Here is a 23,994-nt window from a genome sequence, read left to right on the forward strand (position 1 = left end):
AAGGCCCTGGGTTTGATCCCTAGCACCACAAAACAATTAAATAAGTAAGTAATGAACTATTTCAATCATGAGAAAGTTATATGTAAGACATTGAAAAGTAGTAATTTACACTATTCATGAACAGGGAATAATTTATATAATCTCTTACAGAAGAGGGAAAGAATATAAATAAGACAGTAATATCAGTAACAGAAGAGCTCAGAAATGGAAAGATTCAGCAAAGCAGCACAGTAATGCAATAGTATTTACTGAGCACCATTACATGCTAGGTACCAGTGTTTAGATAGATGATGGGAAGTGTAGTGAAACTATGGAAAAAGATAACCAAGAACTCACATTGTTTTTTACAGTTTAGAAGCATATTGAACAATTTGTGCTAGCTTTTAAGCCAAACATCTAGTACTAATTTCCTTTCTCTTTTCAGGCTTTTAAATATATATATATATATATATATATATAGTTGTTGATGTACCTTTATTTTATTTATTTTTATGTGGTGCTGAGAATTTCACCCAGTAACAAGCACTCTACCACTGAGCCACAACTCCTAATTCCTAATTAGGAGTCCCCTAATTTCCTTTCATGTAAAAAAAAATGTTCTGTTAAAGTTCTCAATGTATTTTTAGAAATATTCTGTTTTTATATTATTTTAAAACCCAATTAATCTATATTGACATATACAAGATAAATGAGTATATACTAAACCAGTTTTTTTTTCTAGGAAGCTGTTTTAGCATACTAAACTATTTGATAATGATATAAAAAGAACATAATTTACTGTTTATAAGTTATTCTTATTTTCAATGTATCAGAAATTCTTCTTTTATAAGAATTCTATTTAATTTCCATAGGTAATAAAGACTTTAAAGGTTATGCTGATATGTAAACATTCAGGAAAGTTTTTATTATGATTTCTGGAGAGAAAGTAAATGCTCTTCCTGAGAAAAATCAATGAATCACACTAAAAATGATAAAATAAGAATTTAAACTTCTGAAAATATTTTAGACCAAATTGGATCAATAATGACATTTCTCAAATCTTGCACAGTGTTTAGTCTATTGCAGTTAAATTGCCCAAAGCATTTTTGTCAAAGACCCACAAATTCTGCATGACTTTTTAGAAGAGTCTTTAAATTGACCAATGACTGGCATTTAATAATGCAACGAGTCTCTCCAAATCATTCTGAGAGAATCAAGAACATATGCAGGTATTTAAACATTAAATTCACAATGTCAAGTTACTTCTATACATATATGTGCAAACATACATGTTTGCACTTTTGGTAAATATCAAGTTTCACTTGGAAGTGGATTTTAAAATGTTACTATACTTTTGTATTCATTTATTTTTGGTTTTAGTGACATTATCATGATAAATAGTAAATAAACTTTTGTATATGGCATTAAAACCCTGATTCTCTTAATTCTTAGTAAGTTGCATAAATGTCAGTATCAAGATAAGATTTTTCTCAGGAAATTTATAATACAACCAAATTTAGAATACACTGTAAATAAATTGGTCTAATTTTGTTACTGGTTAGAATATCATCTACTTTAATTACACTTCCTAGGCAGAATTCCCATGTTATACAATCAATAGAGAAATAAGTGCTGTTTTGTTGAAACTGAATCCTTAAATTATAATATTTAAAATCTTGAGAAATGAAAGCAAGCTCTGAAATCAGAAAACTGGGATCTGGCTCTATGGCTTTCCCATTGTGAAATGATCAGCAAGATGTTGAATCTCTGGTGAAAAATATTTCCCTCTGTAATAGCACCTTTCTTACAGAGTTGAAAAAAATTCCCTTAGACAATTCATGTAGAATATTTTATCCAGTGTAGGGCAAAATAGGCATTCAAAGAGTGCCTGTGTAACTCCCTAGTGACAAAAATGCCTCTGTTGTAATTCTAAGCATGGGCACCTGTGTTTTATTCTTATATAATAAAGCCATAGTTTATGCAAATAATAAAAAAGCTCACATACTACCTGGATCTCAGCATGAGTCATTCACTGATGACCCATTTCAGCAAACTGAGCAAAACTGGCCAGGATTTAACTTCCTCTAACTCAGTGTTCTATCTATCATGTTTCCAGATTAGAGGCACTCGGCATTGCTATTCTTCCCAACATACATAGTTCAAAACTTATTTCTCTAAAAATGTGCCAATATCACATCAAGAAGGACCAGAGAAATGTGGCTGAAAATATGAACTATTACTACCTCAAACTCACTAGGAAAACCATCAAAAAAGAAAAAGAAAGAAAAACAAAATAACAAATGTTGGAGAAGGTGTGGAGAAATTGTACAGTTGTGTACTGGTGGTGGGAATGTTAAAATGGCAGAGCCATTGTGGAACAATGGTATGGGGGTTCCTCAAAATGTTAAAAATGGCATTATATTATTATTATTATTATTATTATTATTATTATTATTGATCAGCAAAATTTCTAGGTATTTGAACAAAAAAAAAAAATTGGGAAAAAAGAAACTAGAGATTTGAACAGATAGTTGTATACCCATGTGCACAGCAGCATTATGCACAACAGTACAAATGTGGAAGTAACCTAAATATCCATTGATGGATGAATGGAGAAACAACATGTGGTATATACATATAGCGGCTATTACTCATAATTAAAAAGAAGAAAATTCTGACATATGCTACCATATGGGAGAACCTTGAAAATATTGTGCTAAGTGAAAGAAGCCAGTCACAAATGCCACTAATATCAGGTATCTAAAGTAGTCAAATTCAGAGAAAAAAAGAACAAAAATGGTTGCTGGGGGATGAGGGGAGGGTGAAATGGGGAGTTATTGTTTAATGGGCTTGATGTGTCATGTTTTAAAAGAAGAAAAGGGTTCTAAAGCTGGATGGTGGTGATGACTACACAACAATATGAATGTATTTGATGCCATGAAACTGTGTTCTCAAAACACTTGGGGGGGTAACTTTTATGTTGTGTGTGTTCTTGTGCATTATCCCAATAAAAAAAAGATGTAGCACATCATGAGAGGTTGACCATAAGAGAAAATGTGGTCTAAAGAATTAAACAGAGTGAATTAAGAAGAAAAAGATAATCTTCAGCAGAATGTTAGTTAGGTTTTCTTTTTCCTTATTGAAGCTGTTATTTGCAGGATAAGGGGGGTTTTAGGTTCACAGATGATACAGATTTTCATACGCCCCCTGACCCCATGCATACACAGCTTCTCCCATTATCAACACTCACCTCCAGAGTGACATATTTCCTACAATTGACAAAACTGTATTGATACATCATAATACCCAAAGTCTGCAGTGTAACTAGGGTTCACCCTAGATGTGCTATCAGTGCATCAGGATAAATGTCTAATAACATATATCCTTCTTTCAAATTTCACACAGAGCATTTTCATTGCCCTAGAAAAACCTGTGCTCTGCTTTTTACCCTTCCACTTCCTAGACCCTGATTTATTTAACAAAAAGAAAACAATTTGTCATTGATTGTAAATTTGTACAATGATCTGCCTGAAAAATAATAGCTTCCCCCAAAAGAATCTGACATCTCAAGAGGTAGGGAATGTTTCAGTGATGGAGTCAGAAGTCCTAGAAGTTTCCTTTGTAAGAAAAAGATAAACAAGGTCCATATATTGCTTACAGCTTTCCATGTCACAAAGTTAAATGGAATATAGGTGCCTCCACATCTTCTATGCTATGTCTCAGAACATACTCATTTGTCTAGATGGTACCAGGTAAAATGGTACCAGACCACTTGAAATGCAAGACATACGGGCTGGGGAGATAGCTCAACCGGTAGAGTGCTTGCCTCGTCAAGCACAAGGCCCTGAGTTCAATCCCTAGTACCGCCAAAAAAAAAAAAAAAAAAAAAAAACAAGATGCTGATTGGGGTACATAATAATAATAGTGAGATGGGAGGCATTCATAATCTTCTTTTCACAAAACCTGTTATGTGAGTTGTATAACTAATAAATTACTTTATAATTTAAATCTAGCTCGTCAATAGATTAATTTCTATTCTATTCATAGTTTTATAGTTTTCTTGAATATATCCTAAAACAGGTGGAGAAAAACCTTTTTCACTTTCTCAGTTCATTTCTTAAATTCTGTATTTCATTTTGTAAAACTTCCAACATTTTCATAATCATTAAGTAAATAGATTATTTTTCATGCTGATCAATGTAAGAGCTTATCATCTGAAATAAATCAAGAAAGCTGACGAGGATGATGATAGAGCAAAAATGGACATTCTATCGCATATTATTACTAAGAAAATCTTGTATTTCATCCCACTGCTACAAGATTTTAGTATGGAAACAGAAAATCCTATGAAGGCAGATGGTTTAATTAACTTGTTACCCTGTATCCTGAAGATTATTCCTTTTTGCTTCCTAACCTGAACCTGACTTATTGCATCAGTATAATGATAATGACTCAATGCTGAAAGGCAAAGGCTCATTAGTGTTTGGGACGGATTTCCTCGGATATGCTGTCTTTCCTGTAGTTGTGTCCATTGTTTCAGTTAATTTGAGATTAATCTAAAATGAGCTTCCTACAGCCAGTTAGGCAGAAAGGCTGCATTTGAATATTTTTACAAACAAACAAAAGTGAGATATTTTGACTAAAGGATATATTCCTTTTCCTTTTTTTTTTTTTTTTTTTTTTTTAACCTGGTACTGGGAATTAAACTCAGGTGTGTCTACCACCGAGCTACATTGTCAGTCTTTATTTTTTATTGTGAGACAGAGTCTACAAGGCTGGACTTGAACATGGAACACACCTGCCTCAACCTCCTGAGTTACTGGGATTATAAGTGTGCACCACTGGGCCCAGCCAGAAATAGATTACTTTTAATACTTGCCTACATCCTGGCTAATAAGCAAAAGATGTGATCATCCACTATTTCTATTTTTTTTGTTGTAAAATTTTATTGGCTATTCCCTTAATTGAAAGTTTGCAGAGTAAATATGTATAATTAAATAAACAAATACGGGTAGGTGGTGTGATGGATGCTTCCAGATCAAATCTTATTTTTTGAAGCCATTTGAATTTTATTAAAGATTCTCTAAGTTTTAAAAAAATGTTACTCATTGATTTCAGTTTTTTTTTTTTTATATTGGTGTTTCTAAGATCTGAGAGATTTGACTCATCCTTCTCAGCATCTGCATTGACACAGTTGAGCATTCCTTCCCACAAACCCTATTTATTTTATTTTTTTGGTACCAGGGTTTGAACCCAGGGGCACTTAACCACTAAGCCACACCCCCAGTCCTTTTTATTTTTTTTATTTTCAGAGGGTCTCGCTAGTTTGCTTAGGGCCTAAGTTGCTGCGGCTGGCTTTGAACTGTGATCTTCCTGCCTCAGCCTCCTGAACTGCTGGGATTACAGGTGTGGGCTGCCATACCCAGTCACCTTTCCCCGTTTTTGATATATTTTATCTACACCTCTGAATTTGGATTCAATTTTAGGCACTACTTTTAACTCTCTACTTTCTTTCTGGGTGGTCTTAAACAAGGGCTTAGTTGTTAATGAGAATCTCTTGCCAGTGTTATCCAACTCACATCATGACTTCTATTCTCTCCCCTCAACTTCAGTTTGATAAATCCAATTCTCTTTAATATTTCAATGTTAATGATTAATGGATATTTCAAATGTCAGCTAAAATGGAGCCTTTTATTACCACCCAGTATGTAAAACCTGTTCCTCTATCACAGTAAAACCTTCTTTCTCAAATAAAACTATAAATGCGATGAAGCTACACAGGGAATGGCAAGTCACTGAAGTTTAATACATGTTTAGAAGGAAAATTAGTGAGAAAATTTATTCCATGTTTTGTAAATGCTAAATGCTATGTTTCTCTCCAAATTCCTATGTTGAAATCCTAACCCCCTGTGTGATGCTATTAACAGGTGGGGTCTTTGGGTGGTGACTTGTTTGTGAAAATAGACCCTTATGAAAGGTATCAATGCCCTTATAAAAGAGGCTCCAAAGAGCTCATTTGTTTCTTCTGCCATTTGAAGCACAGCAAGAACATGGCCATCTATGAACCAGGAAGCAAGCCCTCAGCTGACACACCATCTGCCAGTGCCTTAACTCTGGACTTCCCAACCTCCAGAATTCCCAAGAAATAAATTTATGCTGTGTATGAACCACCTAATCTATGGCATTCTGTTATAGCAACCCAAACAGACTAAGATCATACTATTCAACCTAAGAATTGATAGAAATTTCACAAATTAGAAAAACGCAAACAACATTTTATTCGAAGAAACCAATGACTTAATCTCTTATTTAATACTCATAATAAGATTGTTAAATTATGAGTTGATGTTTCTTCTTATTAATTCATTCAATCATTTATTCACTTAATAAAAATACATTGAATCCTCCTTACGTGCTGGACACTGTTCTAAGTGCTCTAAGCACTTAATAATGTAGTAATTTTTTAAAAAAATTGAAATATCACATGGTACACCATTAATATGCAAATTTTCATATTTTATGTAACAGTTAAAATATGCTTAATTTATATTCAAAAAATTAAAAAAAATATTTTCCAACATCATGAAATTAGCTTCTAGAAGTGAAAAAAAAATAGCATTCACCATAAATAGTAAAATATCCATACATGAAAAGTTAGTCACATATTATATAGAGAAAAATAAAGCAAGGAAGTGGTTTAGGAAATGATTGCCATTTTAAATAGAGTTGTCAGGGAGATTCTTGCTGAGAAGGTAACACCAAATATAAACCCCAAAGAGGTGAGAACACAAGGTGAGTAGAAAATAGGGGAAATAATTACAGGCAGAAGAAACAGCAGATATGAGGGCCCTGAGGCAGGAGGGTGCAAAATGTCAGTGTTCAAGATACAGAGAGGCAACAAGTGGGGCAGCTGAAACGGGGAGATCAGTACATGAGCGTAGAAGTGAAAGGGGGTGAAGAATCAGTCCATAGGGACTTAGGGGTCTTCGTGTTTTTCAAAGCGAGTGTGATGGAAAGTTCTTGGAGAGTTTTAGTGGGAGTGATGTGATCTGATTTTTGTGCCAAGATTACTGAGACTGCTGTATTGAGAGAAGACTGAAGAGGAAAGGAGTGGAAACCTGTCAAGACGAATATTCTGTATAACATAGACACTGAAGTTGGCTGTGGCCTGTATAAATGACTAAAAAGTCAATACAAATTCATTTAGAGGAGAACATATTTTCTATTAACCACAGACCCTGCTGCTACACCAAACAAGGTATATCTATGTAGGATGTTCTGGTCATATCATCTCTATAGTTAGATTTGAATTCCCAATTTAGCAATGATTCAAATACTACCAAGAAAATAAATTCGGAGATTTCAAAAGAAGCCTTGTTCATTTCATTGTTTCCTTCACTGAGCCAACATGCTTTGGTTTGATATAATCTCATTTGTGACTTTTCAATTTTGTGACCTGTGTTTTGGGGGTTATATAAAACATTAATACCAAGAACAGTGTCTGGAAGTTTTTCCCCTGTGGTTTCTTCTTGTCATTTTAGGTTCAAGTCTTCAATTTATTTGAGTGGATTTTTGTATATGTTGCAAGATAGGGTCTACTTTCATTCTTCTGAATGTGGACATCCAGTTTTCCCAATAACCTATATTGAAGAAGCTATCCTTTCCCATCGTATATTCATGGCAGTTTTGTTGAAAATCAATTGACTGTAGATGTGTTGACTCTCTAGGCTTTTGCATTGGTCTATTTGTCTGTTTTTATGCTACTATCATACTTTTCTGACTAGTATACTCTGTAGTCATATTTTGAAGGCAGGTAATATAATGCTTTGTTCTTATGCTCAGAATTGCTTTGGCTATTTAATCTTTTGTGTTCCCATAGAAACTGAAGGAATTTTCTTTCTGTGAAAAGTATCATTGAAATTTTAAGAGAAATTGCATTAATTTATATCACTTGGGATAGTATGAATATTTTAATAATATTAATTCTTCCAATCCATGATCACAGGATATTCATTTATAAGTGTCTTCTTAAATTTCTTTCATCCACATTTTATAATTTTTAGTGCATAGAGTCATTCATGTTTTTACTTAAATTTTTTCCCAAACATTTTATTTTGTTTTGTTTTTGATCTGATTGTGAATAGTATTGTTCTTTTGATTTCTTCTTTTCAAAATTTCATTGATATTATATAAAAATGCTACTGGCTTTTGTATGCTGATTTTGCATGCTGATTTTGCAACCTGCATTTTTACTAAATTTGCTAATTATTTATAACAGTTTTTGTTGGCATCTTTAGGTTTTTTTATATATAATGTCATCTGCAAACTTAGAAAATTTACTTTCTCCTCTCTAATTTGGACATATTTTATTTATTTTTCTTGCTTAATTACTCTGACTAGAATTTCTATTACTATATTAAATAGGAGTGGTAGTACTGGGCATCTTCATTTGTTCCTGACGTTAGAAGGAAAAACTTTCAACTTATTACCACTGAGTATGTTAGTGGTGGGTTTGTCATACATGGTTTTATTATATAGAGATATACTCCCTATATACATAAAATGATGTATTGTATGAAATGATTTTCAGTATCTATTGAATTAATCCTATTATTTCTTCTTTCATTCTGTTAATGTGGTATATCACATTTATATATTTGCATATACTGAACCATCCTTGCATCCCAGAGATAAATCCCATTCGATAATAAGCAATGGTCCTTTTAATTTGCTGTTAAATTCAGTTTGATAATGTTTTATTGATGTTCATCAAGGATACCAGGCTTTAGTTTTCTTTTCTTATCAGTCTTGCCTGGCTTTGGTACCAAGATAAAGCTCTTCTCATAAAATGCATTTGAAAGTATTCTCATCTCTTCAATCATTTTGGAAGAGTTGAAAGAGAATTGTAATTCATTATTCTTTAAATATTTGATATAATTCAGCAGTAGAGCCATCAGGTCCTGGGCTTTCTTTTGAGAAAAGAAAAATGAGTCAGTCCCCTTAGTCTTTCCTGGTCTGTTTCAGGTTTTCTATTTCTTCATAATTCACTTAGTATATAGTATGTGTACAGGAATATATTTCTTTTTTTCTAGGGTATATAATTTCTTGGCATAAAATTGTTCATAGTACTCTCTGATCCTTTATTATTTCTGGGATATCAATAATCTTGTCTTCTTTTTTTAATTTATTGATATGGTTCAGAAATGTGGTATCCCTTAAAAACTCACTTGTGAGACAATGCAAGAAAATTCATTAGTAGAAAAATTAGACTATGAGAGTTATTACCTAATCAGTGGATTAATCCACTAATGTGAATTAACTGGGTGGTAACTGTAGACTGATAGAGTGTGGTTAGGGAAAGTAGGTCACTGGGGGCATGCCTTTGGGGTACACATTTTGTTCCTTGTGAGTAGGGCTCTCTCTGCTTCCCTGTTGCCATATTCTGATTTGTCTTCCTCCAACATGCCCTTCCTCCATGATGTTCTGACTCACCGTGGACCCAGAACTACTATCTATGGACTGAGACCTCTGAAACCAAGTGCCAAAATCAACTCTGCTTCCTTTTTATTGCTCTTGCTAGGTATATTGGTCATAGTGATGCAAAAACTTACTAAAACATTTATTATTTTATGTCTTTTGTTTTATTGATGGTAGTCTAGCTAACAGTTTGCTGTTTTTGTTTATCTTCAAAATATACCCTCAGTTTTAACTTCTTTATTGTTTCTGTAGCATTTATTTCATTATTTCTGCTCTGATCTTTCTTACTTCATTCCTTCCTTCTACTAACCCAAGGATCAGTTTGTTTCATTTTGTATTTCCTTGAGGAATAATATTAGGTTGCTTCTTTGAGATATTTCTTTTTGATACAGTGTTTGATACTATTAGATTTCCTCTTGGAATTGCTTTTGCTGCATCTTTAGGTTGTAGTATGCTGTACAATTTTAGTAGTATGTCTGTAAATTTTTATTTGTCCCATTTTTAACTTCTTTGACCCATTCATTGCTCAGGCGTATTCTGTGAAATTTTTGTGTATATGTAGACTTTCAAAAATTCATCCTTGAAAAGCAGATCCTTTTAAATAGGAATCAGTAAGAAGAATATGCATAATAATTTGACGTGAAAGAATAATGACCTTCTTTCAAGACATTCAATCATGATGCATATGTTTAAATGAAAAAAACTAAAACAGATGATGTATTTCAATGTATTCCATGCTTTATTATCATATAAGGATTTAATCATTACAATAATAGTTCTGGTTTTAAGAAAAGTTTCTTCTGTGCTACTCAAATAGATTCTAAAAGTATAGTTATAGGTACATAGAAATATTATTTCTAATTCCTTCTAAATTATAACTCCTATTTAATATTGTTAGCCTGTCCCACTAAACATGTCTTTATGAAGTCAATGAATAAGATATTTAGTTTAAAAATATGTGTAGTGTGATCTCTGTAACTTTAAGATCATCTTATTTATAAATGCCTTTTTAAGTCTAAGGAATAGACATGAAATAGAAGTGAACTGTTTATTAAGCTGAAGGGAACTCCTACACACTAGCAAAACTAATTCCCTGCTCTCCTGGATTACTAGACATGAGTATGATTTCAATATATGCTAACATAATCTATATCTGCTGCTCTTCTGTGTTTTATACCACCAATCTCCCTTCTCTCTGAAGAAATCAAAGGATAGGACGGAAGAAAATGACCATATTTGAAAAGTCATAAAATGAGATCACATATCATGACACATTCTCATGACACCTTGTCAGAATCTAAATGTTTGAAAACTATATAACATTCATGTCTCTTTATTGTCTTTTAAGTTGCTGTATATTTTTGTTTTTCATATTGGTTTTTTGTATACACATTACTGGAATGTTTCATCTTTTATTAAAGTTTATGCTGATTCAAAGTCCTAATAATTGACATAATTTTCAGATGGAATTTAGTTTCTACATGCTATTATCATTATTTTAAAAGTCTTGCTATCCTATTGTAATATGTATTCTGCTAATCTAGACATTGAGGCACAGCATGATTAAATCATTAGCTTAAGATATGCTGTGAGTAAACAGAATTGGAAAAAGCTAATAATTCTTTAGTAATAAATGTAAAAACAGTCTGCTTATAAAATAGGTAGTTACTTTCTTGTCAATAAATTTTATATTTTTCTCGTGCTTATCTTGAATATTGAAATGTGAAGGAAATTTTCCAGTATAGTCGTTAATGATTTAATCAAGAAAATCTAATGATTGCCTTTCGTATTTAACATAGTAATTTTTTCAAAGTATTTCACAGAGGAGTCAAGAACATATCAACAAAATACTGGTACTTACCAAAATTCATATATCTCAAAACAAAAAGGAAAACCAGTAAGTGATCAAACTTCTTACCAAATAAATGAAAAACACACATTTTCTGATGTTTACCTCTCCTAACAATATCACCGCACTTGACTCCCAGTTGGATAATAGCTTATATTATGCTGAGTAACCGATTATTCCTTCATCCTCTAAGTGGAAAAGACAGCTGTTACACCATTTTAGAGGCACATTAGGGCACACCAGAAATAAGAGATCTAGTTCCATGTCTTATGATAAAACAGATGTCTCTCTGTTCATATACAAGCCAGGAGAACAGAATACAGCATTCCTTGTTCCTAGAGTATATGTGAACCCCGTGAAAATATATCCTAAAAATTCTCAAGCACTTCCTAGCGTGAGGTCCTCAGACCCCTGTTAGGAAATACTAGCATAGTTTGGGTTCCAGAGTCAGAATTGCGGTCAAAATCCAGACTCTCTATGTTAAGCTTTGTAAAGAAGACCAAGTTAATTAACTTTTCTGACTCAGTGTTCTTCAATTATTAAATAGAGATAATAATGCTAGTTGCCTTATGGGATTATTGGGAGGAGTAAGTAATATAATAAAAGATGTCCTTATTTTCTCCGTTACCAAAGCACTCAAATATGCCTTTCTATGGTTTTGCTTCCTAGGTAAGTAAGTATTATAAATATGTGCCATAGTTTGTTATTCCAAATAATAAGGCCAAATGAGAAGTATGAGGCCCCTTCTTGCCTATGGAATTACATAAAGCCTGCTTACAAAACCTCCTTGATGCACATCATTAAATAATTGACTAAAGGAACATTTATTTCATTTTATAGATTACATACGTTCTCCTCTTAAAAACATAGTAGGTTGATTTTCACTAAGTTAGAGAAGGCTGACATAAATAAAAGGATTTGGGTGGGCACCATCCTGGAATATCAGACCATTTGAGTAGAAAGCCTATATATTCCAATTCTACTTTGTAACATACAGGCTTTGGAGTTGGTAGCCCTAGATTATAAACAGAATTTTGCCACTTGTTAAGATTGTTAGGATGACTGAATTCTAAAAGATGTCTTGAGTATTCACTTACCTTTAGGCTTTATACCATGTGGGAAGAAGAAAAAACAGAAAAACAAATCTGCATAATTCCTTTTTTTTTTAGTACTTGGAATTGAACACAGAGGTGCTTAGTCATTGAGCTGCATCTCCAGTCCTATTTTATTTTATTTTATTTTAGAGACAGGGTCCTACTAAGTTTCCCAGTATGTCCCCAAACATGTGATCCTCCTACCTCAGCCTACTGAGTAGTTAGCATTTCAGGCCTGGTTCAAAACTACGTGATTCCTCAGCTAATGTGTGGGAATGGATGACTGGTGATGCAAAGCAAATTTAGGGAAATATAACTACCTTCAATGAAAAAATGGGCTTTGGGGCGAACTCTTTGGCTTATGAAATAAATGACAAGCAAGTTGGACAGAAATTATTTAGTAAAAACTGGTAATTCCACCATCCAGCTGTAAATTAGAAAGAAAAATGCTGCTATATTTGATAACAGATAAATAATGTTGTGGTACAGCTCAAAGGGTAGTTTAAGTGATTTGTGCAAATTATATTAATAATTGACTCTCTTGCTCTGTGTGCAATCTAAAAGAATAAGTGGAGAGTAAACCAGAGCAATAAACCATCACTATTTATTGATTTCCTATCCCAGGAGATGACCCGAGTCAATGGACAGCAGACATACTCTTGATTGGGAAGGCAGAGTTTCAGTGATCACACGTAAGGGAAGAATTGCTGTGATCAATAAAGGACCAAGCTGTCTTTATCCAGAAGAAGATAAAGTCCAATTTGAGGCTAGGATCCCCAGGGAATTCATGCACAGGATTAATTGACCTAAAGCAAGATTGATCAGTGTGGTAGATTGCCTGGCCACTCCCAGACAATGCACAGAGACTTCCTGGGAAATATCACTAACTCAGGCCTGACATTCAGCTGCTATACACTAATAGAAGTAGAAATAAATCCATGCAAGTTGGCAATTTAGGTGCAGCAATGAGTCCTGCTGCCACTCTGTTGCTCAGGTCCAGAGGAACCCCAGATAAGAGGAAAGGGGATCTGCTATGTGACCTGCCAGCTTGCTCACTCCCCATCCAGCTAACTGTAACTCTTGATTGTATGCATGTCTCACCAAAATGGGCCTAGATCCTGGAGAACAGACGTTGAACTTTTATGTGTGGTGCCAATCAAGTCCACTGGATGGTTTTCCCGATACATTAGCAAACTCTGAAAACCATGACCTCTACAGTGTATTGATCTATCATTAAGTATCTTGGCCATTCCCCCAGGACCAGCCCTCAAATCTCTTGCTGCTCCATCCCAACACTGACCCAGAAAAGAACAAATGAGTGTTTTTCCTATGCTAACGCCAGAGGGTGAAAGAGAAATAGGCCAAATTGAAGAGGTCATCTAAGTTCAACATTTCTGGTTTCAGTCTAGGACCAATTAAATTAAACTTTGTATTTGGAATAACAACAAAATATGGGAATGTTTTTCTCAAGTTCCATCCTAAATCCATTTGCTAGCCTAAATAATTTTGGTGATAGTGATTTTTAATTCATAACTTCATCATGAACTGAATGTCATGAACAGAAACAAGAAGGAAATTAAGCGTAGAAGGCACCCAGACCTATGCAACACACACTGTAACGACTTCCAACATCAATTTTATATAACTACAAGGCTTGTTACCTCGTTTAGTGGCCCAAGTTTAATTTGAGAATCACTGTCACAGCTTGCACAACTCTCAGTAATGAGAGGCAATTTACTCAAGAGCCTTGTTATCCAAGAGCCTTTAAGAGCACATACAACATCAGCAGAGTGGAAGAACTGTATTATTTTAAAAGTTAAAAATGGCACTATTATACTTTCTTCATGTAAAATTTTGTTGATCCATGTTTTCATCAACTCTACCTAGTTAACACAGATTTAGCACCTTTCATTAATAAAGCATTTACATGGATCCATTTTAGTTGTGCTTTAGAAATTAGTACCAAATATTTGTAAATGACTATATAACAAATGAACAGAACCCTTTGCCCATTGTATCAAGAAAATAATGGCAGGTGATAAGAAAGTGTATCCTTTCATCTAAAAAATACCAACTACACAAACAGCCAAAGCAAGGTGCAATTTCAAATGTGGAAAATGATAAGAAAATGGCACTATACCTGCTGTAAATCCAGTGTAATTGTCACATAATGGTATTCGATTCCATTCTTAATACTGGGACTTTGCCACCAAGTGTTCTTTCCGTCAATAGCATTTGTAATAGGGTGTCTCTCTATTGAGTCAGCAGCAACATGTGAGAAAAGGAGAAAAAAAATCATGTAATGAATCTGCAGCTGTTTCTTTTAAGAAAAAAAGTAAAACTAAGGTAAAACAATCCTGTAAAGATCAAACATTAAAAACAGAGTAATCCACATCTTCTACAGAATTTATCCAGTGACACCTTTTCCATAGTTATGTACGATGTAGTAGGAAATGGCCAAAACTCAGGCTACACAAGAAGCAGCAGCTCAACACCCCAGTCATCAACTGCAATGGACAACTTTGACAATAACTACAGAAATTACGTATGAGGAAATAATATTGAAATTAAATTGATGTGTCAGTCATTCAAAAAAGCACAATCTGTACTGCTTGAGCCGACTCTAGTGTACCATCAACTTGATTAACAAAAACACAAAATCCTGAATTATAATTGAAAGGTACTTGAACATTTGCTCTTCTGACAAATTCTTTACTACCAGGACTGGGACAATCCAATATTGGATAAATTCAATATTTATCTGGTTTTAATATAAACTGCTATCATATTCATCCTATAAAAATTTTTATAAGTCTTTAGATTGCCATTTTGCTACCATCATTGAAACATAAAATTGAAGATACCCATGCCTCCCATCCAGTATTTTCCTGGTCCCATAAATCACTAACTCTAGTAGAGGAATCTAGACAATAATGGCAAACAAAGAGATAATGTGTATGAAACCTCATCCAACCAATAAAACATGGGTCTTTCTTCACCCTTATTTACACAGAGGAGAAGACAACCAGTTGCGAGAATCAAAAGGGAGACTGGAGATAGAAGATGAGATGTGGACAATCATGGCCAATCCTACTGTCCTTTGATAAGGCTCTCTTGGTTCTTACAAGCCTTGGACCTCAGAGATGCTCATCTCTTCCAAATTAGCTTCACATATTTCACAGCAGAGCTACCCCTGGGCTCCATAGTCCTCATTACCCTTTGGATCGCAGTCTGAAATCTTTGTTTCTCATTTTCCAAATAATACAAGCTATGTTTCTTTTTTCCTTATCTAAATGGGCCCAATCTACACATGGGTGAGAATGGCAGGAGTAGAGAGTGTTGATGTTCCTATTTCTATTTTAGGACTCTAGTAAAGGTATCTACATTCCTCACACCTCACGTGGAAGTCAGCACATTCGTCCTCAGAAATGGAAACCAACTAGAGGTGAGCTTCCCTGGTTTTCTTCTGTTCATTATGGTTTAAGTATGCTTGGGGGTGTCACTCTTGAGAACTTGTATAAAACTAATTTTGGAGGGAAATGTTTCAAATGAATGGTCTATGAATAATCCTTCAGATTAAAACACAATCCTTTTTAAATTGAAAGACTACCTCAAATAATGAACAAATTATACCACTGAAAGGAGCAATCATGGACTCTCAATTTGTCTACATAATGAAGTTATCCAGCCATATATTCTAATGATAATGATATAGTCTAATGATGAAAGAGTACAAAATTTGGTGTTTGAAAAGTTGTCATATGAAAAACTAGCTATTCCTCTTGGCACTGCCATTTAGTACTTAAATCTGTGTGTCATCGCTGAAATAGGGAGATAACAAAACTTCACTCACAGCAGTGGTTTCATGATTTTTAACTTTCAGACAAAAAGTAAAATTAAAAAAAAAAATGTGTGCAAGATCTGTAGCATTGATATAGGAGTTCAAATTTAGTTTTTCAAGCATTAATAAAGACTGATCTACTTTATTATCATTTAATATACCATCGCTTTTATTTCACAAAATAAAGGACATTTAGAATCTAATAATAGTTTTCAAAAACGATAATTACAAAATAAAGGACAATTCTTTGTGTTATCATGAAACACATGGAGTGCTACACTCATTTATTTTATATGCCACTGACCAGTGAAAACATTTTGGATCAAAATCCTTTACCTATAGGGCTGCTAATGAACTCTACAACTATCAATAATCTAATAATTATTGTGTCTATAAATAAAACAAATTGTGAATCTGTTCAAAATGGACACTTTACTGAAACTAAGAGATAAATTGCAATTAATAAAAAATTTAAAAATAATAGAAATCAAGCAGAACTAAGTCCTCCATGCAGTATAAATCTGACAGTAAAGTAAAATATCTTTTAAAAATTTATTAAAAATTGAACACATTAAATTTGCCATTTTCAAATTTGTGAAAATTTGTATTATACATTAATTTTATTTAAGTAGTCTGGTATAATCATCAGTTGAATACTCAAAGGCTATGACTTTGACTTACTTTGGTATGCTATTCCCCTTTCAAACATAGATATCCATATTCCAAATATTGATATGAGATTATAGGACAGGATTAGAACATTCCAGTTTTATTCATAAAAATTTAATTCAACTAAGCAACTGGATGAACTTTATTTTGTACCAGGTCTTATGTCATTAACAATCCACTGAGATGAGGCATCCTGTCTCATTAAGGAAAAGTAAAATTGCTGAGTATATTTAATAACTGGTGCTAGTTAAATTCTGTTGATCTAAGGAAGGTGCCATCTTAATAACAACAAGCAAATACCAGAAGCATAACTAAATATCAAACAAATGCCCCTGGTGGTATGAGTGGGTGCTGAAGTTGGCACACAGGAATCGGAACCCCAAATGAAATATTGCTGGCATTGCCTGTGAAGAAAAACAAATATCACAGCAAACATTCCCCAAACATCATTCTGAATCACTTTTATAGATTGTGGGCTTAATACATCATAGAAAAACATACACACAACCACAGCACCAAATAGAATTTGTGACTCATAGGTAATTTCGAGAGAAGTTGTCTAATTGGAAATTTTGATATCTGCCACCTCAGGTCAAATTGATATGAGAATTAGTCATGAAAAGGAAGTCAGGGAGATGAATCAACAATTAACCATAATCCCTATTATAAAAATTTAATCATAATTAATTTGCAAATACTGATTAATTGCTGGCAGAGTTCCCTTATAAGGGGATAGAAACGTGTAATATCCTCAATAGGAAAAAACTATACAAGTCAACCTAAAGGTCAACTGCATCTATAAACTGACTGGGGGATCCAATGAGACAGACTGCTCAGACTGCTAATTTTTAATTGGGAAGCATGAGCTAGTAATAGTTAGGAGTTTAAGTTTCACATTTTTTCATATGGTATTAAGTACAGGCCTTCCAAATTTATTCTAGAAGTTCACTGACTTTGTGAAATTTTGTCCTTTATTAGCTCCAGCTTTACTAAAATATGCTCATGTGGTTTATTACAAGACTTTTATTCTTGTGGGGTTTATTCTTTCTCAACTTCCAGTACTAACACATGATTTTGAAATGTAGTAAATGTGGTAATTTATAAACAAATAACATGATGTAAATACAGGCTGTGACTGGTTATAAAAAATCACAAATAAGTAAAATTGGGAAGGTATAAAGCAAACCTGGTGTGAATTATGCTTTACTAAAACATTGATTCACTTTTGGCTTTAATTTGAAAACATGGGTGAAAATGCCTAAATACAGGTATATTCCACTGAGACACAAGAGACTGAATACTGAACTTTGAAGGAAAAAGTGACACAGTAGGTTTTAAACTCATTTTGGCAAATGAATCTCATCTAGTTTTCCAAGCGTCTCCACTCATTTACTTACCAGTCCAATCTTTGCATCTTTATCCCGAGAGTATGTATTACCTTCTTTCTCTCCTTCTTTGTAGAAATACATATATATATTTACATATATATAAGTTAAATACATATATTTATAAGGTAAATTTATATACATATGTATGTATACACATGTGATTTTAATATACTTTACCTTTATAATTCCTGAGCAGATCACCCAGACTCACATTTTAATAAGGAAATCAAGATCATCTAGTAAGAATTTTCTCCTAAACATTCTCTTCTATCCACCACTACCCATCAATCCTTCCTTCTGATTTGGTGAGTCAAAACGATATATATTTCCCCATTTAAGCTTTTCTACCATGCTTAATGATCATCTGTTTTCATTCTTGAGAGACATCACCTTCTACACCACTTTGTCCACAACTTCCCTGGCCTTTCTCTGTCACCTTTAAAACTTGCTCACCTGTTTCCGGTCTTTGAAAACCTTTGCAGCACCATAACCTCCTCTGTCAAGTCCTCTATTCTCTTTATATCAAGAATACTTCAAAGAATATTCCTACACTCCCCTTTTGTTCTTCTTGCCACCATCAGTCCACTGGCTCCTTTAACAAGATGACAGTGTTTGCCCATGTTGTCAAACCCTAGGCAAACCTGCTACACTTTTCCTTGCTCAGTATCTTGAAAGCAGTTAGCACTATAGATGACTCTTCCTGAAAATTCCTTCCTAGTATACACAAAGCCTTATTCTCCAGATTTCCTTCCTTGAACTCTATTTATCTTCACCCGCTTCCTGGATTCTACTTTACAATTTCCTCAAGTCTTTCATGTTTCCCCAGGGCTCTGACAGGTCTTTTGCTCTCATCATTCCACACAAGAAATATACCAAAACATGGGAAGTGTGTTGTCACTCAGCAGTCTGACCCCATGCCATAATAACACACACCCTAGAAATTAACCAAAGTTAATTTCTAGAAAGATTTCTGGCAGTTGCCCTCTTTGGTGTCATATTTTTTAAAAAATTTCATGGTATATAAGACCACCAGTTTTAATCATAAACGTATCAATATATTAATAAATATTGTCTCAAATTATTTAATGATTTCTGTATCTCTAAATTAACTATAACAGAGAGAATTATGCATTCTTCTCTTTAACTGTGTTGAAAAGGCACAATGCCTTCCAATTTCCTTTCTGAGATTGAAAAAATGCAAATTGTGAGAGAAATCTTTAGTCATTTGATAAGTTTTCTTTTTAAAGGGCAATGGAACTACTCTGTGTGATACTAGAATAATAATGATAAATACATTTCATTACACATTTGCCCAAACCCATAGAATGTATACCAATAAGAGTGAGCCCTGATGTAAACTCTGAACTCTGGGGGATAATGATATGTCAATGTCATAAATAAAAAATTACTCTGGAGGTGGATATTTATAATGGAGAAGACCATGCATGTATTAGGGTAGGGGGAATATGGGAATTTTTCTACAAATCTAAATCTGTTCTAAAAATAAAGGTTATAAAAGAAAGAAAGTAAAAAAGAACATTAAACAAATTCAAAAATAATATAATCATGAAACTTTATCCCAAGTTTTATCATAACTCATCAATTGGTAATAAATATTTAGTTTATTAGTTTTCCCCCTTTCTGGATAAATTGATATAGATAGTTAAATGATATATATGATTTTCTAATGCATATCTGTTAATCAGCCTTCATCTCTAAAATTATCTCATACTATTATTCCCTTTAAATTCTTTACTTGTTAAGACAGATTATTTATAGTTCTCTGAATACTTCTTGCTGTTTTATACCTTCAAGATTTCTGTATGCTTTTCCTTTTCTAATGCTTTTTTCTCAGTCTTACTACCTTTGTACCTTCTCAGGTCACTCTCTCCTGGGAATCCTTCGATGACCTTGGCATCTACATATAACTTACATTTTCCCAATTTATATTTCCCTTTCCTGTTTCCCCTCCAAGTTACCTAAACCAAGGACTACAGATGATTGAGCATTATGCTCCTATATAAGACATAGGTAGAAGTAGTGTTTAAAAGCTTGTTGAACAATAACACAAAATGATCTGAGGTGTCAGTGTAGTTCATAGAGGTGAGCAAGTGGGCTTTGCATGGCACCTCTCCTTAAAACACTCCTGTTTGTGAGATCCTTGGTAAGCTGTGTCTTCTTTTATACTAGACTCATCTCTACTCTCTGCCCTTTGACACTCTCAGTTCCAGTCATTCTTAACTACTGGCAGCTCCTTGAGCGAGAAAGTTCTTTTGTCTTATTCTGATTTCTTTTCCTAATATCACTTTTTTTCTTCCCTTCTCTCCATCTTCATCTACTCAGATCACATTTCTCTTCTTTGCCAGTGTGGTTATCCTCTCTGGCAAGCCTTCACCTGTACCAGCACTGGATTTGTGAGCCTCTTCTCTCTTCCTCAGGGCTCCGTGCTCCTTCTTTCCTTTGTACTTATTGCACTGCACAGCAGTAGCCATTGTCTTGCCCGCTGTCTTGCTAGTTGAAGCCAAGACTCTACCTTATTCCTCTTGGAACTTAAGCACAGTACCTGACACACCAGCAACCAATGAATGACTAAAGCCTTCCTGAAAAACCACATCCTCTGATGCCATTCTGGAACCAGGAAACCCAATGACTGCTGTAGGTAGAAAATTCTCTCCAGCCTCTTTGCTTGGTATTTATAAAGGACCCCAAAACTTTAATGTTTGTCGAATGACAGAAAGGGACCGAACACAGGCTGACATTTGAAAGACAGATTTTAAGAAATCTTAGAATCATAAGTCCTTTTAATTTCATGGAACTTGGTCTTAAAATCTCTCAAAAATATATCTTACTGAGTGTAAGTGTAATACAAATACACGTGAAATACATACGGTATGGGTTGCTGCTGTTTTGATTGCAGAACCGACACTGGGGGTTCCTCACAGGCTGCCCCGGGACATGCTCTACCAATTTGCAATACATTTCAGGTCCTCTTTCTCCACATGTTGCATTGGTTGTGATGAGGGCATTAGAAGCAAGATTCAGGACGGCAGGGAATAAACCTGAAAAAGATGGACAAGTTAAAGTGTGTGAGCCAGTTTTGACTTTGCTGTATTTTAAAATGCTTAATTAAGATGGGGTATTTTTCAGAGCATTAAATTAATCTAAGATGAAATATTTAGTGATAATTAAATACCTGACAATAAATGCTACATGCTGTCAAAGGAACAGTTTTTCCTTTCTGAGGCTGTCTTTTTAATTTTTAATCTCTAATATTTAATTATAAAGAAGGTCTTGCCACAGACACTTTTAAGAAATACTTTTCATGTGATTGATAAACTATCTTATTAAATCTGAATCTTCCATCCTTGATTTCAGTTATTTTATATCCAGTATTAAACCACAATCACATGTAGCTTCAACACAATAATGCATCTGTGGTTCTCTTGCTCACTTTATGTTCCAATTATCATTTGGTATAAATGGTTGTTACAACTTCTTTTTATCAACACTAGAAAAAATGGACAATGATGAAAGATAATTGAAAAACTGTCCCTATGCTGATTTCTGTGTGACACAATACCTTTCCAAAAACAAGTTGTCATAGTAATAACTGATCATATACCAGAAAATATTTTTAGATATAATAAAAGTGTTTGTCTTACATAAATACGATCTCAAGGGGCCAACTCAGTATAGGGCTGGAGAGATCCTTTATTCTATCTGAGAACCCAGTTCAAGTTCTTCAATTCCTATACCTTAATGTCATTCTGCTTTGCACATGTCTAGTATTTGCATTTTATAGACCTCTTTTTCATGAAAGCACAGTAAAGTGACTCATCAAAAGCCACTCTTTAACTGAAAAACTCTTTTTGGAGAAAATCAATTGGGGATTAAGATAATTTGACTCAGTTTGTGTAAGTAACATAATGATCACTTAGGTTGTCTAAGTTCTATGCACGTGCCAAGTAGGTCTACTCGGTTCAATTCAAATAGTGTCCTTGACTAAATCTACGGCCTGATGTTTTACTGACACCCTTAAAGTTTTAAGTTTCTAAGTGTTTTCTGCCTTATCCCCAGGACTTGGCACTGAATGCATTTGTAAAAGAAATGAATAAATGACTTATGATGACTATCATGATGCTTAATGATACTTATTTATAATAAGTATATGAGCAATATATTATACTATATTTTACTTTTACTTCTATTTTATTAAGGAAGCACAGGGTATTAAGTAAATTGCTCAGGATTACTACTAGCAGAGTTGTGATTTGAAGCTAAGCTGTCTGGCTCTAGAGCCTGTCCTCTAATCGTTACACTGAATGGTATCTTCAATATACTCTGAAACCTACATAAATCTAGGGCTTATTAAAACTGGTGATCTTGATTGATCTTAGAATTGCACTGAAAGAAACAAGAAAAGTTAAAAAAAGAAATCAGTGTTAATAAAATTCAACTAGATGTAGATGTATTTTTATTTGATCAATAAAGCTTCCTTTCAACCAGAAGAGCAAAAGCAATGGTAGCAGAAATTTTAAAAAATAATTTTAAATAACTTGAATCTTTATTACAATCATTAAAAAAATGTCTAAGAGATAAGTGAATTCACGAGACCATGGGGCACCTAGTTCTCTTCTCAGTCACCTCAGGACCTCCCAACATCTATGCCCAAGAAATTTTCCCTCCCTCTCTATACTTTCCAGGATCTAAAATCCCTCTGATTTTCCCCTCCAAGATAGCAATCACCCTCCTTAGACTTCCTGCTTTGTGCTTTTCTCCAGCTAATAATTATTTGAGGTTTCCAATTCTTCCTGGTTTGCCAGGAATTCAGCACTTATATTTTAACTTGATCTCAGTATCTGTCTCATTCATTCTTCCTAATGAATTTATCCCTCCCCACAATTTCTGTGCTCTCTGACCTCCACACAGTGAGACATACTACAATGTTACATGAGGTTCACTAATATGATCATTGGTCAGAGAAATGAGAGCCATTCATAAAACATTTTTTTTTTTGTTTCATAATAAAATGTAGAGTGCTATATAAAAGGTAAACTGCTTGGATCTTAAACGTCACCCAAAGACCCATGTGCTAAGGCCTGGTCTCCAGCCTGTGGCACTATTGGAAGGTGACAGCAGCTTTAGGAGGTGAGGCCTACTGGAAGGGAGTAAGGTCATTGGGCATGTGCCTGTCAGGGGGATATTTGGACCTCAGTACTTTCTCTTATTTTTGCTTCCTGGCTACCATGAAGTAAGCAGTCTCCTCCACAGTATGTTCCTGCTGCCATGATATTCTGCCCAACCACAGGCCTCAAAGCTGTTAGGTCAACCATGGACTGAAATGTCAGAAACTAAGTCAAAATAAATCTTTTGTTCTTTAAGTTGATTTCCTCATGTATTTGTCACAGTGATTAAAAGTTGACTAACAGTACTACACAAAAGTTATTTATTAGCCATTTTATTTTTACCTTTTCTATGTAGACAAGACTTACTGAAAAATTTTCTAACAATTTTGTGAATTTTGACAGGTTGTAAATTTAAACTCATTTTTATAATTAGATAGTCTCCAGGACATTATTTCTCTATTGTATATACTTTCTTCTCTAGGTTAGTAAATAATATATGATCAAACAAATAAGATTTGTCTATATACCTCTCTCTTCTGTCATTCATCACCATTTTATATTTAACTATATA

At 33.9% G+C, this 23,994-nt stretch overlaps 1 protein-coding gene across 7 annotated transcripts in view; it reads right to left on the reverse strand.

The window, feature by feature from the left end:
• The window catches only part of Lama2 (laminin subunit alpha 2), a 582,198-nt gene that overhangs the window by 418,437 nt on the left and 139,767 nt on the right, over window positions 1-23,994 (reverse strand). For all 7 annotated transcript variants that reach the window (XM_047557822.1, XM_047557827.1, XM_047557826.1 and 4 more), the window contains exons 2-3: window positions 21,186-21,356; window positions 14,540-14,652 (exon numbers count right to left, since the gene is read on the reverse strand). In XM_047557822.1, coding sequence (XP_047413778.1) covers window positions 14,540-14,652; window positions 21,186-21,356 — 284 coding nt within the window. The remainder of the gene's footprint in view (window positions 1-14,539; window positions 14,653-21,185; window positions 21,357-23,994) is intronic.

The sequence above is a fragment of the Sciurus carolinensis genome, chromosome 7 (assembly GCF_902686445.1).
Source record: "Sciurus carolinensis chromosome 7, mSciCar1.2, whole genome shotgun sequence".
NCBI lineage: Eukaryota > Metazoa > Chordata > Mammalia > Rodentia > Sciuridae > Sciurus > Sciurus carolinensis.